Genomic DNA, 18,349 nt, shown 5'->3' with positions numbered 1-18,349 from the left:
CCGCTCGTCGCATGGCTCCAGCTCTGCTCCGCTGACATTCTCTGGTCAGAGTATAAACAAGAGTAGACTGCCCCTGGCGGATGAATGCGGAACAGTTTTCAACCATTTAATGCAAATAATCAGAGGCTAGAGTCTAGACAAACCTTTTATTCTAAAGAATGTGTAAACAACATATACATTGGGAGAAAAACTACAACAGGAAACACATTGAATAGTGGCAGATGTTTATTATTAACTAGTAGGAAATTGTATCTTTACAAATCAGTAAACTGTTAAGTCAGTTTTTTTTGGAATGCATGCTTCACGCCATTTAACGAATTGAGGAAGTGAATAACAAATCCAACCAATCACCCCAGTTTCCTGAGGTGCTTGAAATACCCGAGCATAAGATTATATGGTCCAAGAGCCAAAGGTTTATGGCAGTAAACATTGATACATTCCACATTATAATAAATGCACATTCTTCGGAAATGACAGGCAACATCCCCCATAGATACCACACCGCTGCATCAAATGGCCTATGATCACAAATGATGTAATGGCACAAAAAGCATAAACATGACACAAGGGTTCACTTGTGTATGCAGTAGCCTATATGTTTTCTGTGGTTTCCATGTAACCCTGAGGACATAATAATATACTCAGTACTTTGCCTTTTAAGATACATCTAACCCATCTAACAACCAACAATCAAATCACAATGTGACAATACATCAATGGGGAGTCAAAATAGGTTGAGGTAAAAACAGTTTTGCTCAAACACACATGGTTAAAAAAAACTTTAGCTGTGCCATACAAGATACCAATTTAGCTGATGTAGTTATTGAGGTACAACATAGTTTTGTTTACATTATATTCATTCAGTTTGGCACTCGCATTGCTTATTTCTACTAGTCCAGAACAGTGAAACAGTGTTATGATCTAAGCAATGTCCTCTGCAGAAATGAGTAATATTACTTTTCATCAGTCCACAGTGGAGAATTTGAGAGGTCGTAAAGAGTGGTACATTGTGAAACAACTCTGATGTAATTGAATCATCCGAGGGCTCACTAACCAGAGATGAGCAAAAATACACGTGGGTGTGTCTCTTTTTAATGGGAAGGGTATACGTGTAGCTCATCCGTGGCAATCAGCATTCATTGACATTCGCACTGCAACATTTTCTAAACCCGGCAAGTACAAATGTTCATTTAAAAAAACTCGACTCTTATTATACACAGATGTTCTGTGCGCTATAGTCCCACATGACTGAATCAATGGACGTGTGCTTTCACCACAAAATCCTGAGTTAAAACATGTACCACTTAACTTAAACAGTGTGACTCGGAAAATAATGTATCCCATCACCCAATAACAACAATCGGGGATCGTCACATTAGTCATTGATAGTCTGAAATAACATGCTTGAGCCACGTACTGAGACGAGACAACCCCAATGTGTATAATGCTACTAACCCAATCCCTTAACATGGTAACAATATTCTCCTAAATTCCCCCATCAACAAGCATAGAGGGTAAAATACAATACTAGAGGAATATTACAGGCCTATCATGGCGTATTATTATGTAGGGCAAAATAATAGAGAACATCAGCAGGTGTGGTATTAGATATGTTGACACGGTATGAGTATATAATATCGTGTGTAATAACAACTCATATAGTCTCACATGTCAAAGCATTTTAAGACTAGTTTTAAGGACACTAAGATTTTGTTTTATTCTTCATGATTAACTGGCATTTTAAAGCATTTTGTGCGGATTAGAGAAAAAGAGAGTTTTACTGTTATGCCGAGACATTCAAAACTGGACCCAGGAGTCCTCTATCGTTTTCTTGTCATGCACTTTGATTTGGCACCAGAACACTCCCTTGTCTTTCACTGCACACATACAACTAATATAGAGAAACATTGCACCCCAATCCCATCCATAGCCCCTTCCAAGCCTGTGAAAAAAAATCTGAAGTATTCCCTGAGTTTTCAGATTTGTGATTCCTGAGAGACAAGCCTGAGTGGAGGTTATATATACACGTTTCGTTCACCACCTACACACAAACGTATCGTGTAAATCAAAATGTAAAAATATGGAACACATATTCATAAGATTTAACTGAATAGAATACAATAATGCATCTCCTACATGATTAGTGCAGAGTGACATTGGTTTTGGCATAGATTAAAAAAAAGAGAAGATTCACAACACGCCCCCATCGCTGGAAAGCTAATTGTGCGCAGCAGTAAATCATACAAGGCAAAGTAAAGAACAAAATAATTATTAAAAAGGTCATCAAATTTGTCCCGATATTTTTAGACCACAAAAGTTGTCTTATATCAAAATGAATGCACATCCTTTGCCATTGGTGGTATAGATCCCGCTATATGCCTCAACCCCAAATTAATGGAAAAGATAAGCACTGCAATTCCATTTTGGATTATGGCATAGCTGGATACAAAACTTGCCTGGGACATGGACTTACCTCAACAGAAGACCCCTTTGAGGTATTTAACAAACTTAGATTTTGGGTGTTACGTCCCTTTAAACTCAAACAGCATTGAACAAGATAAAGGCAGACATGAGTGGCTAAGATATCTGATGTCTGGTATGTAATGAAAAACCCATCATAGTTAACCGGGTCCTAGATCTGTATTTGTTTGGCGTAACAATGACAATAGGAGTTGGAAAGACATCACAAACAGAGCTGGGACCAGGCTATCACAGAGTGACCTAAACCTGAATATGAGGGGAAGCTGCAGCGCAATTTAGATACAAATAAATAACAAGGACTATTTTAAAAAGGCTCCATAATAATTCTAAATATATATTAATTGGATGTTGGAGGTCTGTCTTTCAGCTTCTCCTGTAAAACGGGAGTACGGCTGAATGGCTTAGCTAGCTCTAAATGCACCTCCATGCAGGGCTGGGTCGACATTCATTAGTGCACGGTAGCAGAAATGATTCACAACAAACAAACAAGCATTTCTTATTGGGCAAATTCTGGTAGTCCCTCCCTGTTTCAGTCCGTTTTGGTGCCTTGTGACTACAACTGTGGTGTTCCTGTATAATCCCCACAAACTGCTTGGAGACAATGTCTTAAATAGGTGAAAAACCCATCTAGTAATTTTAATTTTTAATTTATTTAACTAGGCAAGTCAGTTAAGAACAAATTCTTATTTTCTATGACGGCCTAGGAACAGTGGGTTAACTGCCTGTTCAGGGGCAGAACGACATATTTGTCAGCTCGGGGGTTTGAACTTGCAACCTTCCAGCGCTCTAACCACTAGGCTACCCTGCCGCCCCAATTGATGACACTGACTAAAAAATGTGTTGCTCCTACTTTAACGCTGGATGCTGCTGCTGCTTTGACTGTCAAGTATAAACGAGACAAGCATGATTATGTAGATTCCTGAATCAACCTCAAGAATCCATTCAAATCTTGCATCTGATTTCTACATGGTAAATTACTTATGTTTGAAACATTTCATAGGTATTGGTGTGATTACTGGAGTCAGTGACTCAATTCCAAATGCTGATGCATGTAGTCTAAGCAGAGGATGATCAAATTGATTATACAGATGTAAGATCTTAATTTAAGGCAGTTTGCTACTGCAGGAAAATAATCCTGCAGCAACAGGAAATGTGATTTATTATGTGGATTAAAAATGAATGGACATGTTTTTATAAGGGTTGATACATTTTTCTTTAGGGCAAATGAAGTCTGACATTTTCAAGTGGAAATTACAAACTTTAGAATCCTTAAATGCACTACAAGCTGCATTTCCTGCTGTGCTGGAAAATTCTCAGCAACAAAAGAGTGATCAAATTAAGATCCTACATCTGTAGGGTCTAAGTCTCTGGTTGTAATGTAGCAGCAGCAGATCAGACATGTACCACGAGGGAGACTGAGTACCTAAGAGACAGCATTGTGCCGGCCCAACATAAAGAAATGACGCAAAAACAACAACCAGAAGCTGGCCATAGAAGTCATACTATTTGGTTTGACATTCATTTGTCCCCAGGACATCTGGATGGTCACTTACAATATTGGCAGCCACCAATACATTGCCTCTAGCTATTACCCAATACCCTGTCGGTTCATATGTACCCACTCATTACCACCCATGAGACTAACATTCATTTGCAGAGGTGTAGTGTCACAACTCTTTCTTTGTCGGATATAGTGGGGTGTAACAATCAGGAAAGTCAAGAAGTTGTAAGGCAGCAAAAGTGTTTAGCTATCTACTTGACACTGTGATTTTAAGCTTCCTGGTGAGTTTGGTATAGTAGCATGCCAGTGTGATTGGCATGGTTTCTCATTATATGCTCTGTAAAAATTAAACAACTTTCTATTCTATAAAGACATCAAAGTAATATGTGATGTGCCATTACAAGTTTAAATCCCTCATTAGCGGTTCCATACATTTTTACAAATATTTCCTGAGTGCGATAATAATACAGCTGTATTTGTGAGTGTTACACCAAAGAAGATTAACTTCAGTACATTCTTCATGATCGTTTTGTTTACAAAAACCTGAGGTAGTTCCAAAAGCATCTTATATAGTTGAAAGGAAACTTAGCGGCCATCTTTCCAGTAAAGCAGTTTGATTGGCTTCTGTGCTTCCCCCAGCATCTCCTCGTTCAATCAGAGCTCACGGGGGACGGGGGCGAGTGGCCGTGTTCCTCCTCGTCTCCTTTCAAGGAGGAGGGCTTTCCCTGAGAACGTGGCGAGGACTGCTGTGCTTTGATTGGGCAGTTGGCGACCATGTGGGCAATGCTCTGGCAGAAATGGCACTTCTTAGGCTGGGGTGGCAACTTGCACTCCTTGGCATGGTGGTCCAGGCCTCCACAGTTGTAGCATCTAAAAAACAAGATGGCGTGTTTGACATTGAAGACACTGCACAGAATCACTGATCTGCAAATCACCTTGCATCTCAAATAACTACTCATTATGTGATGGTCAGCAATTCTGAACCTCGCCTTGCTCAAACTGATCCCCTCAACCAAGCTGATAAATGTAGGACTGAGCCATATGTATCAAGCGTTGCAGATTAGGGGTGCTGATTTAGGATCAGTTTAGCATTTATATCACAATGAATAGGATTGTATGGACAGTGAGGACCTGATCCTACAGATGTAGGATCTTCATTTGATCACCCTGTTACAGGAGAACTTTCCTGCAAAGTAAAAAACTGTATTGTGTATTTGAGGTTTAAAAAGGCTTCTGAAGTTTGTCATTTCCAGTTTGAAATTTCAGACTTTGATTTTCCCTTAAGAAAAATGTATATCAACACCTTCAAAAATGTCCAGTAATTGTAATCAAACTTTAACTAGGCAAGTCAGTTGAGAACAAATTCTTATTTACAATGACAGCCTACCACAGACAATGCTGGGACAATTGTGCGCCACCCTTTGGGACTCCCAATCATGGCCAGATGTGATACAGACTGGATTTGAACCAGGGACTGTAGCGACACCACATGTACTGAGATGCAGCGCCTTTGACCGCTGCGCCACTCGGGAGCCCTTGCTGCAGGATTATTTTCCTGCATAAGCACACTGGTTCAAATTAAGATCCTACATTTGATAGGAGCGTTGGGCCAGTAACCGAAGGGTTAGTGGATCAAGGTACAAATCTGTCGTTCTGCCCCTGAGCATGGCAGTTAACCCCCAACAACAATTGCTCCCCGGGCACCAATGACGTGGATATCGATTAAGGCAGCCCCCCCCCCCCCCCCCCCACCGCACCTCTCTGAGTCAGAGGGGTTGAGTTAAATGCGTTAGACACATTTCAGTTGAATGCATTCAGTTGTACCTGACTAGGCATCCCTCCTTTCCCTACATATGCCCCCTGATCTTGTATTGAGTGGAATGCGCTGTCACCTGCAATCCACAAGAGGGCAGCATATGCCATTTAGGCTAGTGCTGCAGCGGCCAAATAAGAACTCTGGCCAGTTCCATGCAGTGGCTTATTTATTTATTGTATTTATTTAACCTTTATTTAACTACGCAAGTCAGTTAAGAACAAATTCTTATTTACAATGACAGCCTACCCCGGCCAAACCCTAACGACGCTGGGCCAATTGTGCACCGCTCTATGGGACTCCCAATCATGATACAGCCTGGAATCGGACCAGGGTCTGTAGTGACGCCTCTAGCACTGCCTATGGCCATCCTTTTCATGTGAACCGGGTTAAAAGTGGGTTAAAAAGTGCAAATGATCTTTGTTTTACCCCATGTGCAAATGCAAATTGAACATAACAGCATGCAACTCTTTTCTACAGGACGTACGCTATTTATAAAAGCATGTTCTGTCTGTATGTTTCAGTAGGCTATTTGTTACTTTGAATGGTCTCATCTACAAATGAACAAAATGAATCACCCTTTTCATTCTTTGTCCACGGTACTTTGCGGCAATGAGGTATTTTTAGCTACATCAATTATATTCCTTCGCCATAGAACATACACAGAGTATCACAGTCCACGCAGAAGGGTTAGGGTCAATGGTAGCCTTAAGAGTAGCCGTCCTTTGATAGCTGGTTTAAACAGGACCTGTAGAATAGCCACGCTTCCAGGGGTGGCTGACAGATGGGCAGTGGCATTGGGGCTGTCACCGCTGCTTGTGCCACTGAGGAGCTATTAAGGACCCCCTTCCTCCAATGATGTAGATGAGGCTTGGTCAGGGGAGGCTCAAGGAGGTCAGTTGCTTCTTTGTACCACTGGCCGTTGGGTTGGTGTCAAGGCCCAACTGTCTCAACATCGATTATGGAGCGCGTGCCGGAAAGGGGAAGTGGTCCTTTGTCTAAAAAGCCACAGCAATGATCTCCCAACTCTGACCCCCGCAGTCCTCTCTAACCCCCGCAACCCTAACCCCCTATATTTTAGCCATGCGCTGCTGCCATGGTTACCGTGACCTCTAACCCCTCTCGGGCGCCTACATCTGTTATCAATTAAATGGACAGGGTTTTTCTTCCCTCCCTGCATCATATATACCTACTAAATGCGTCAGCATGCTTCAGTTCGGCTGGCAACTAGCCGAAGTCGGCTTGGCGAACCGAACACGTGTGCTCGCATACTACCTTGAAATACCTTCGCTTGAAAACAATGTAATGGCAATAGTACGGTTTGTCCATTTTGAGTCACCGTAGCCAGTACACTTCTTCAAAATAGTCCATATTAATCTAAGATAACGCAAGAAATCTGTCATTGATTTTGACATTTTTGCAGAGGAGATCTTAGTCGTGCAATTTTACATCCAACTAAGATGTTTGGTATAGTATTTCTCAATAAATTAAAAAAATGTGCATGAAAACGAGTCGTCTCTTGTTGAATGACAACAAAAGCTTTACCGATGAATCCTTACTGTTGACCAATCACCGATGAAGGGGCTTAGACTTCGGCTACTGACTTCAGCTTGTCTCAAGAAAACATTTCGTACAACCCGAAAAAACCCTTACCGAAGTCCAAAATGAACAAAAACGTCACGAAATGTCGTCATAATATATGCACGAACTCTTCCGAACTGTTTCGGCTCGGAAGCCTTAAGATGGAATCAGAAAATAAATTGTGGATGATTTTGGCCATATTTTAAGAAATATGGAGAGTCCAGATAACACTGGGGAAACGAGTGCCAGGGTCCTCTGTTTCTAATCCCATGCAAACACCGCCACCTAATAAAGAATATTAAATATGCAATTGACAAAAATAATTTAGAATCTTAGACCTATGTACTGACTACTCTTCAAGACATAAAACAGTTTATCTTATTCTCCATTGAAAATGTTGGGAGTTGGCCCCATATGATTCCTCTTATAAGGACCAGCATAGTCTTGGGAGAGTGAATCGTGCGCCACAGGCCTCCCAGGACTCTTTGAGGCCGTAACAATCTCCATTCTCACCCTGACTATACTCTGGGCCTAATCACAACTGGCAGGAGGCCACATTGATACCCCTCTCTAACCCTTCACAATATCCACAACGGACAAAGGACCCACAATGTTGGCCCGCCTCTCACTTTTACTTTACGGTGAGAAAAAGTGAAGGGATTTGTGCATTTTAAATGGATGCATTATGCAAGTAGTGGGGTATGGAAACTTTTGCATAAAAAACCTAGAACCATTAATGGTTATTTTACAGGGACAAGCCCAAACAACTCATATTTTTGTAAATTGGTCTTATAACATTAGTAATATTTCAACATCAAACACTTGCCAACTTAAATAAAGCTTCTTTTTTTTTTATAAATAAAAACACCTCGAATTAAATGTGTAATATTTTACTAGTTCTAAACTGTAATGACAGGATAATTATAATCCACATCTACAGTGATTTAGAAACATTCATGTTACCAGTTCAGGTTACCACCACAAAAAAACACATTCTGTGGAAGAGGTTGGGAAAAGGTTTTCCAAGAGAGAACCACTGCGTGTAACTCCACAAGGGACGTCCAGAATTAAACAGCTATTGATCCAGGTCACACGTCAAGCCTGCCTGTGTGACCCTAACCACAGCCAGGGGTCAAGGAAAAGAAGAAGAGGCCAGAACGGGATAAAACTGAAACACCATTTTGAATCATATCCAAAATGGATGGACCATTGCAGATGTGAGATCCAACCACAATAAAGAAAATACTTTGGGCCACCATCTTTTGAGTATGTTAGAACCCTACTATGGTACACATAGATGTGGTATGTGTGTAAGATTAATATATACATTGTTGCTTATCTGATCATATTTTTCTGTTTCAGTGTGTACAGTTTAGTGTATACCTTATCCCCATTCGATGTACAGACAGAGTGTGCATATACAAGGCAGGCACTCACCTATCTCCTTTGGAGCGGCGTTTCTGGATGCTCTTGCCTTTGGGTCTCCTCTCGCTGCCCACACAGTGTGTGCCCTCCGGCCCAGTGACTCTCTGGGACTCCAGGCCTTTGGCTGACTTCTTGAAAGTGAACTCGACCGCCTCGCCCTCCTTCAAGCTGCGGAAGCCCTCCATGTGCAGCTTACTCTGGATGGGAGAGAAAGACAGGAGAAAGAACCGTCAGAATAGTGTTCGCAGTTTCACCTTCATTCCTGTGCCCCTTTCCAAATGAATCTCAGAGTAGGAGTGCTGATCTAGGATCAGCTCCCCCTGCCCATATAATTCTATTCATTATGATTTCAAAGGAAAAAACTATCCTTTATTAGCAGTCCTACTTTGAGACTCTTGCGAACACGGCCCTGTAACCTTTTAGAGGCCATATCAAATATCACATTTTGAACACTTTCCAAGGGGCATTTCAAACATATCTTGGAGGATTTGTTTAGGCGTTACACATTCTTACGAACAGATCTTAAGAACTGAAGTCTCGCTGCGTGATATGTTCCAAATCAACGGTGACGCAATCACAAAAACCTTACAGCATCAGCTAACAAATCAACTACTAGTCAGCCAAGAGAGACCCTGAGGAGTGACCCCCTGTGAACACTATGCTATCTTCAACCTTTTCGGACAGAGATAGGAGCTATCTGGCATCTGTCCTAAGTCTCCTGACTGTTGATCATTCTGTCTCACCTCATAAATAAACTACAAAACCTCTTATTGTCAGACAGACTATTTGTCATTGTCCCCCCCCCACTAGTCTGCATTGGTCTGTTGCCCAACACTGGCCACAGTGGCCTGTGAGTCTCCTGTGTTCGAGTGGTAAACCTGATGTGATAACCTTCACCCATCCCCCTCTGCCAAAGGACCTGCATTCCGCACAACTACGTCCCCTACCCCCAACCTCTCTTCCCAACTACATCACAAAGGACCACTAACACACTAACCACCACTGCAGGATTCTTGCTGGGAGGGATAGGGTTGGGGGTGGGGTGGGTCAGGGAGACATTCCTTGGATGGTTGTTTGGCAGAGAGATACACAGATAAGTTGAGAATTAACACATTCTCACTCCAAATGATAGGTACCTGCATGTTTTGATTCAATAATTGATCGATTGTTTCACTAAAATGTGATACATTTAGAATGGAATCAACACACTCAAAGCCTGAAAGCATTCCAGGGCTCAAGAGTAGGGACACAATCAGCACCATGATCCGAAGATTAACGCTAAAGACTATGCTAACATCAAACCAGGTTTCGTGTACCTAAGGGCAGACAACAGAAAACGTTATGAAGTGGAAAACTGAAATAGTCCCATTCTGTTTCATTGGTGACAAATTAATACGACCCAGTACTTTAGCTACAGTCTCCTACAATTTTTTCCCAGATCCCATTCTGCTGCCTTCACCTCAGTTGACCCAGGCAGCTCTGTTCCGCAGAGAGACGTTCAGCCATGAGATAAAAACAGCCTTGGAGAAGGGGAAAATGAGGGAGGAAGTGATGAAGAAATGGAGGGAGGAAAGGGGAGGCTATGAAAAAGGGGAACGTGCTGTGCATTAAGGGGTCATGCCAGAGGCAGCCTGGGTAAAACAAGAACCCTCCAAAATAGCTTTTGGATTGGTGGTAATGGTATATCTGCAACCGGGCAGCAGACATCGTTGATTTTGATATGATTAGCAATGAAGTTTCAACTAACCTTTGAGAACTTCACCATTATAGGGTGATCAATATTGTGCTGCAAACCGAATTCCACAACTGTAGAGCCAAAAACCCAATTATTTATCTCGTGCTCAGGTCGGCGTCAGGACCAGACTGACGGCTATGCCGCCTCATTTTGGTATTTCCTAGGCACCAAGTGCCATTTGTCTCGGTTCCTGGACCCAATTTAGGAGCGGAAAGACATCAGCCATGCTCACCACAGAGGGTTTCCTCTCCTGAAATGTCAATGGCTGCCATTGTCAGACTGGGACGATCTTAGATTATTTGAGGAAATCTTAAGGATATATTTAAAGACCAGGGGGTGGGATTCCCAGACCCAGAATGAGCCTAGTCCTGGACTAAAAAACAAGCTCAATCATTGAAGATGCTTTTTAGTCCAGGAACTAGGATTCATCTGTGAATGGGAAACTGCCACTATCTGATTTATCCTTCTTTGACAGCCTTCTCTGCATATTGCTTCAACTGTCAACAACACTGTGTGTGTGTGTAACTGTGCAGTTGCTTTGAGGGGAAGCTTTAAACAGTTACAATTAGGCTTGAAAATAAAAGCATAAAAAATGATGTGCCATAGATTGTATTTGAACCAGGACACTAATTCAGATACAAGCCACATGGCCTACAAAGAACTGCATCTATTGTGTAATGAAAACTAGCAATGCAATAGCATCTAGCATTACATTAAAGTGAACCGTTCCTTAATACTCTAATGGTCACTGATGAGCATCGGCTGCAGATCTGGGACACACGATGGGTCATCCATAACTCCATTTGGGTGACAAAAGTGCCGAGTTGAAAAGCTGCTCCATTGAACATTGGCCCCAGTGACCGTTAACTCACTTCCCCTCACACGTGTGACCTCCCCCGCTCCAGGTCCATCCATACCCACCCCCAACACAGAGAACATACCATGTGGAAAGAGAAAGGAGACTCCTAGTATGGCCTTAAACCCTACCAACCTGGTGAAGTGCATTGGAGGGCGATATGAAGCTCTACTGTAGGCTATTTCCATACTAGCTTGAAGAAAACAGAGTGGGGTAGATGAATGAAGACATACGAGGAGGAGAGAGAAAGAGGACAATGGGAAGGGATTGCTGCTAGGACAAAGTGGGGCTGAGGAGCCTGCTTCATTGGGATGCGTGGTCCTATTGTTCACCTGCACACAATGGCCAGAAGGCCCCGGGAGTTCATGTTCTCTTCCTGACATGCAGCGACTTATTTCGGGGCCAAAGCCCCATTGCCATAATGCACCGTAGCCATAACGTCCGTCATGGATGAACATTGAACACACATGATCTCGCCTTCCTAACAATGGCTAGCAGGGTTGGGGTCACTTCCATTTCAATTCAAAAAGTAAACTGTAATTCTAATTATGAATTTTTCAAGCATTGAGGAAAATTGGAATTGGAATTTCAGTTTGCTTCCTGAATTCAAATTAAATGTAATTGACCCAAACCCTGATGGCTAGGGGAGGAAGTCAGTGGAGAAGTCACTATGTAAGATATCAAAGGACAGGGTTCAGGAGGACACTGTCCCAGTTACATTGTTAATAACAGATATTGTTCACTTGTTCAAACATATGCTTTAAAAGGCTTGGACTCTAGAGTGGCGGCACTAGAAGAGGGATGTCTGCATTCTGGGAAGAATGAAATAAGTATTTAGTCATACAAATGACTTATTGAGAAATAGATTAATATTAAAGAAAGGTTGTCAGGAAAAAATCATTCATTTGGAGTGTGATTGTAGTCCTGGCCATTTCAACAGATCAAAAGTTCAAATAGCTGAAATAAATGGTCTAAAAAATAAATGGTCTAAAAAGCAGCGGTTCTGAAAAGGAGGAAAGAGTTATAATTACATTTAATGGCTCAGATACAGAAATAGCGTTTGCTGGCCAAGAGTACTTAGCACTTCTGAATTGTAATTTGGGAAGCGAGCGTGCACTGATTTTACATGTAGAATCGGAGGAGAAACATTGTCAGTCAGAAGTCTACAGCTGGCGGTTCCTAAAACACTGCGTGCTGTCGGCAGACAAAAGCTAGATCCACCTTCGACGCAATGTGTGCGAGCCTTAAGGGCTCTAGACAGTCTAAACAAACAGAACTGGCGGAGAACCGTTTGCATCACCTTCTAAAAATGTGTCCGCACAAATGTATATACAGTGCATTCAGAAAGTATTCAGAACCCTTGACTTTTACGACATTTGTTACATTACAACCTTATTCTAAAACAGATGTAATACTTTTTTTCTCTCATTAATCTACACACAGTACCCCATAATGACAAAGTGAAAACAGGTTTTTAGAAATGTTTGTAAATGTTACTCAGTACCTTGTTGAAGCACATTTGGCAGTGATTACAGCCTTAAGCCTTCTTGGGTACGACGCTACAAGCTTGGCACACCTGTATTTGGGGAGTTTCTCCCATTCTTCTCTGCAGATCCTCTCAAGCTCTGTCAGGTTGGATGGGGAGTGTCGCTGCACAGCTATTTTCAGGTCTCTCCAGAGATTTTTGATCGGGTTCAAGTCCAGGCTCTGGATGGGCCAATCAAGGACATTCAGTAACTTGTCCCGAAGCCACTCCTGCATTGTCATGGCTGTGTGCTTAGGACGTTGTCCTGTTGGAAGGTGAACCTTCGGCCCAGCCTGAGGGCCTGAGCACTCAGGAGCAGGTTTTCATCTTTTGGAGATGGTGCCAGGTTTCCTCGAGACGTGACACTTGGCATTCAGGCCAAAGAGTACAATCATGGTTTCATCAGACCACAGAATCTTGTTTCTCCTGGTCTGAGAGTCTTTAGGTGCCTTTTGGCAAATTCCAAGCGGGCTGTCATGTGCCTTTTACTGAGGAGTGGCTTCTGTCTGGCCACTATACTATAAAGGCCTGATTGGTGGAATGCTGCAGAGATGGTTGTCCTTCTGGAAGGTTCTCCCATCTCCACAGAGGAACTCTGGAGCCCTGTCAGAGTGACCATCAGGTTCTTGGTCATCTCCCTGACCAAGGCCCTTCTCCACTGACTGCTCAGTTTGGCCGGGCGGCCAGCTCTAGGAAGAGTCTTGGTGGTTCCAAACTTCTTCCATTTAAGAAAAACAATTTTTTTTGTTACCCTTCCCCAGATCTGTGTCTCAACACAATCCTGTCTCAGAGCTCTATGTACAATTTCTTTAACCTCAGGGCTTGGTTTTTTCTCTAACGTGCACTGTCAACTGTGGGACCTTATATAGACAGGTGTGTGCCTATTAAAATCATGTCCAATCAATTGAATTTACCACAGGTGGACTCCAATCAAGTTGTGGAAACATCTCAAAGATGATCAACGGAAACAGGATGCACCTGAGCTCAATTTCGAGTCTCATAGCAAAGGGTCTGAATACTTATGTAAATATAGTATTTCTGTTTAAAAAAATATATATATTAGTATATTTGCACACAAACAAAATCTAAAAACATTAATACATTTGTATTTAAAAACATTTTTAATAAATATAAATTAGCAAACATTTCTAAAAACCTGTCTTTGCTTTGTCATTATTGGGTATTGTGTGTAGATTGATGAGGAAAATGTTTTATTAAATCAATATTTGAATAAGGCTGTAAATAACAAAATGTGGAAAAAGTCAAGGGGTGTGAATACTTTCCGAATGCACTGTATAGTGTAGAGAATCATTGTACCATCTAAACTGCTGTGAAATATATTTTCCATAACCCAAAATATTGTATTTTCAGCTGTTTGAAGCTGGTGTACAAAACTGAAAGTAAATGACGCCAAAACATGGGAAGAATAGAAATAGTGCACATAGAACTGATCTACTGCTTCTTAGACTTGCTTTTAATGAGAATGACAGATCTTTATCTCACACTTCTATGTGAATTTGGTCAGGTTAAATGTTAAACCCAGCCATGTAAGGCAAAGGTGTGTCCAGGCCGACCCAATGGGGAGCCAGGCTCACCCAATCAGATCGAGCAAATATCTCTACTTGGCAGTGTGCCAAACCGACATTATTTGTCTTTTTACCTAAATATGCAAACACCATCAGATATAATTCATAGCAAGCAGTGCACTAGAATGATATTCAGATGAACTGGAATGACATTCACTCTCATGGGATTGGTCGCCAAAATTAACTAACTGACAGCCACAAGTATGAATGCATTGAGGCATATGTCACTGTGCTTCTATGGCTATATGCACTATGCTACTGCCTTCTTCATTTGTTCATTTAGCAAACAAGACAGCCCATAATACAGTGCCTTTATCAGTCAATAGGCTCCCGAGTGACGCAGCGTTCTAAGGCACTGCATCTCAGAAAGGTAGGGGTCAAAATGATGAATTGTGAATAATGATGAGTGAGAAAGTTACAGAGGGTCAAAGATCATAAACCCCAAGACATGATAACCTCTCACTATTACCAATAACAGGGGATGTTAGAATGTCTTGGGGGTATGATCTTTGACCCTCTGAATCACAACAAAAACTAACTGCAAATGCATCCAACAAGTTTGTAGAGTCACACGCTTGATGTAGCCATTGAGTGCTAGGAATATGGGGCCAAATACTAATCTTTTGACTACATTATTGATAAGAATCTTTAGAGGTGTCAATTATTTTGACTTGATAAAGTAAACTGTTAAAAAACCTTTATTTAACTAGGCAAGTCAGTTAAGACCAAATGCTTATTTATAATGACGCCCTAAACCTGCCAAACCCAGACGATGCTGGGCCAATTGTGTGCTGCCTATGGACTCCCAATCACAGCCAGTTGTAATACAGCCTGGATTTGTACCAGGGTGTCTGTAGTGTCTTAGACTGCTGTGCCACTCAGCTTAGCTCTTTCCTTGTTTTTCCTCACACATTAATAACCCTTGGGTAGAAAACAGGAGAAATGGTTGCAAAACCTTCACTATTTTATTAGGCAAGTCAGTTAAGAACAAGTTCTTGGCAACTCGGGGATTCGATCTAGCAACCATTTGGTTACTGGCCCAATGAGCTAACCACTGTGCTACCTGCCATCACCCAAACCAATTTGGTCAATAACAAATAATATATATTTCTCTGAACAATTGTATTAGAATAAAATAACATACTTTCCGTTTTATTTTTTTGCATACAATTATTTATTTTATGCAGTCATTATTGCTCATCTTCATCTTTATCAAGGGTGTCCGTGATTTTGGACGCCACTGTACATGACCACGAGGTCACATGGTAAGCCAGCAACGCATGCTCGTTTGAGAAGGAAAACTGCCTGAATATGTTATTCTGTGTCAAGGTATAGTGGACCACCATTCACCACATATTTGGTGTGAGAAATAGACGGTAAATCAGTTCATTTGAAAACCAAGGCGCCCCTCTTACCTGATGGACGAACACATCGACCGGAGACTCGAGCGGGACCCCCTCTCGGTTGGTCATGGACAAAAACCCAAAGCCCATGCGCACGTTGAACCATTTACATACGCCGATACCGTGGAAAGATTCCGAGTCCTCCTCGGTGCTTGGTCCTTCATCCTCTTCGGTCTTGCAGACTCCTGTAATTTCGAACAATATGTTTTTTAAAAATCGTTTGACCACAACACAAGAAAGGAGTGTGCGCGTAAAATTGCCATTCAGCTTGGTTCTTTCCTTGCGCATCCATAACCCTTAGGTAGAAAACGGGGAGAAATCGTTGCAAACCCGATCGATATGTTACGATTTCATTTGATCAGTAACCAATCATATCCATAGGCCTAAATATAGACCTATCTACAAATAATTTCAATACATAAACAACAATATTGTATGGGTCTATAATGACAATTATCTATAGGTCTAACTCTGGCTAGAATTATTTGTTATTCTCCCATCTTATATTTCAATCTTTCACACTTAGGATCTATATATTTCACACTCATAGTGAGTATATATTAAGTGTACTCGGAACACAGGCCAACACGAAACGAATTACGAAACCTAATATATCACTTAAATGGCTAGTCTATGTTGAATTGAATCTCATGGACCTCTTGTTAGCTGCGTTTGTGCGACAGAAAAAAAGTTACTTGTAAAAATAAAACAAATTAATTTGAATTTACAAGACTACATTTGTAAATTCGTCTACAAAAAGAAACATTTACATTTATCAAGTGCCTACTTTATCAACAACACGATAACTTGAGTCGGGTTAGTCCATGGCGAACAAAATAAAGCATGTTTTGGTATTGACTAGGCAATTTAAAAAGGAAAATAGTTCCATACTGTACACAATTGTACATTCGTAAGCTGAAATTCATTATATATCTCTTTAGAGACAGAGACTACACTAAACACAATATATCGTTAGATTTGTACTCAACCTGGGAATTCCTGGTTAGAGACAGAACCCATCTTGCCAATTCACGCCTTGAGTCAAAGGAAGCACCCAAGTTAATGTAGGATATCCTTTTCCCCTTCCGAGCAGCGTAATGCCCACGGTTTCTCACATTCATGCCAAATGCGCTGTAAAGCAAAAGCTCAACTTCGGGGGGAAAGTGGGAGGGCGAAATTAACAAAAGGGTCTGGCAACGTATTGCCCCAAATAATGAGGGGTGGGGGTCACAGGGAAGAATTTGTAGAAGAATTACCCAAGATCTAAAATACAATGCAAGGTAACCCAGCCCGCAAAACCTCTTCATCTATGACCATCAGAGAAACTCCTTAGCTTTATAGCTCAATCCAAATAACCAGTCAAAGCGTTTTAGTCCAAATTATTGGCCTACCTTCTGCCATGTTCGGTCCCGCTTGTCTTTAGCCTATATCAGTCCCTGTCCCCCCTGTGTTTTTGCCTGGACGTCTCGGGTCCCGCTCCGCGTTGGATCACGTCTTTATTCCTCCACTGGTCAGTTTTCACACTTGGTCAATATAGAAAGGACCAGGGAGCATCTTCCTACCACCAACCAACCCCAACCCCCTCGGCCATGTCCACGTGATTCCCAATTAGCCTACATGATTAATTGCACGTTCCTGATCTTGGAGGGCCCCACATATGTTGAGTGACCAATCACAATTCAGAGAGACCACCGCACCACTGCTTATCAAGGCGCTAGCCCTGAGCCCCCCATGTAGGATATCCTTTTCCCCTTCCGAGCAGCGTAATGCCCACAGTTTCTCACATTCATGCCAAATGCGCTGTAAAGCAAAAGCTCAACTTCGGGGGGAAAGTGGGAGGGCGAAATTAACAAAAGGGTCTGGCAACTTATTGCCCCAAACAATGAGGGGTGGGGGTCACAGGGAAGAATTTGTAGAAGAATTACCCAAGATCTAAAAGACAATGCAAGGTAACCCAGCCCCCTAAACCTCTTCATCTATTGCCATCAGAGAGACTCCTTGGCTTTACAGCGTCAAACCAAATAACCAATCAAAGCGTTTTAGTCCAAATTATTGGCCTACCATCTGCCATGTTCAGTCCCGCTTGTCTTTAGTCTATAGCAGTCCCTGTCCCCCCTGTGTTTTTGCCTGGACTTCTCGGGCCCCGCTCCGAGTTGAATCACGTCTTTTTTCCCCTGGTCAGTTTTCACACTTGGTCAATATAGAAAAGACCAGGGAGCATCTTCTTCCTACCACCAACCAACCCCAACCTTCTCGGTCATGTCCACGTGATTCCCAATTAGCCTACATGATTAATTGCACGTTCCTGATCTTGGAGGGCCCCACATATGTCGAGTGACCAATCACAATTCAGAAAGACCACCGCAGAGTTGCTTATTCAGAGACTACCGCACCACTGCTTATCACCGCGCTAGCCCTGAGCCCCCCCACCCCCACCTCTCTC

At 42.1% G+C, this 18,349-nt stretch overlaps 1 protein-coding gene across 2 annotated transcripts; it reads right to left on the bottom strand.

Annotated features, from left to right (window-relative positions):
- Positions 1–263: 263 nt before the first annotated feature.
- LOC115142083 (protein lin-28 homolog A-like) lies at positions 264–18,135 on the bottom strand. 2 transcript variants are annotated; one of them, XM_029681553.2, is made up of 4 exons: positions 17,968–18,135; positions 15,919–16,091; positions 8,814–8,998; positions 264–4,852 (listed from the first exon to the last, which is right to left on the bottom strand). In XM_029681553.2, exons 1-4 carry the CDS (start codon positions 17,975–17,977, stop codon positions 4,633–4,635), a joined length of 588 nt encoding a protein of 195 aa, XP_029537413.1. In that variant the 5' UTR covers positions 17,978–18,135; the 3' UTR covers positions 264–4,632. The 2 variants fall into 2 exon arrangements, with proteins under 2 accessions (XP_029537413.1, XP_029537414.1); XM_029681554.2 differs by lacking the exon at positions 17,968–18,135 and adding an exon at positions 17,298–17,463.
- Between the last annotated feature and the right edge of the window lie 214 nt (positions 18,136–18,349).

This window comes from Oncorhynchus nerka, linkage group LG14 (genome assembly GCF_034236695.1).
Source record: "Oncorhynchus nerka isolate Pitt River linkage group LG14, Oner_Uvic_2.0, whole genome shotgun sequence".
Classification (NCBI taxonomy): domain Eukaryota; kingdom Metazoa; phylum Chordata; class Actinopteri; order Salmoniformes; family Salmonidae; genus Oncorhynchus; species Oncorhynchus nerka.
Note: the sequence above shows the minus strand (reverse complement) of the source record. Positions and strands in the feature narration are given on the sequence as shown.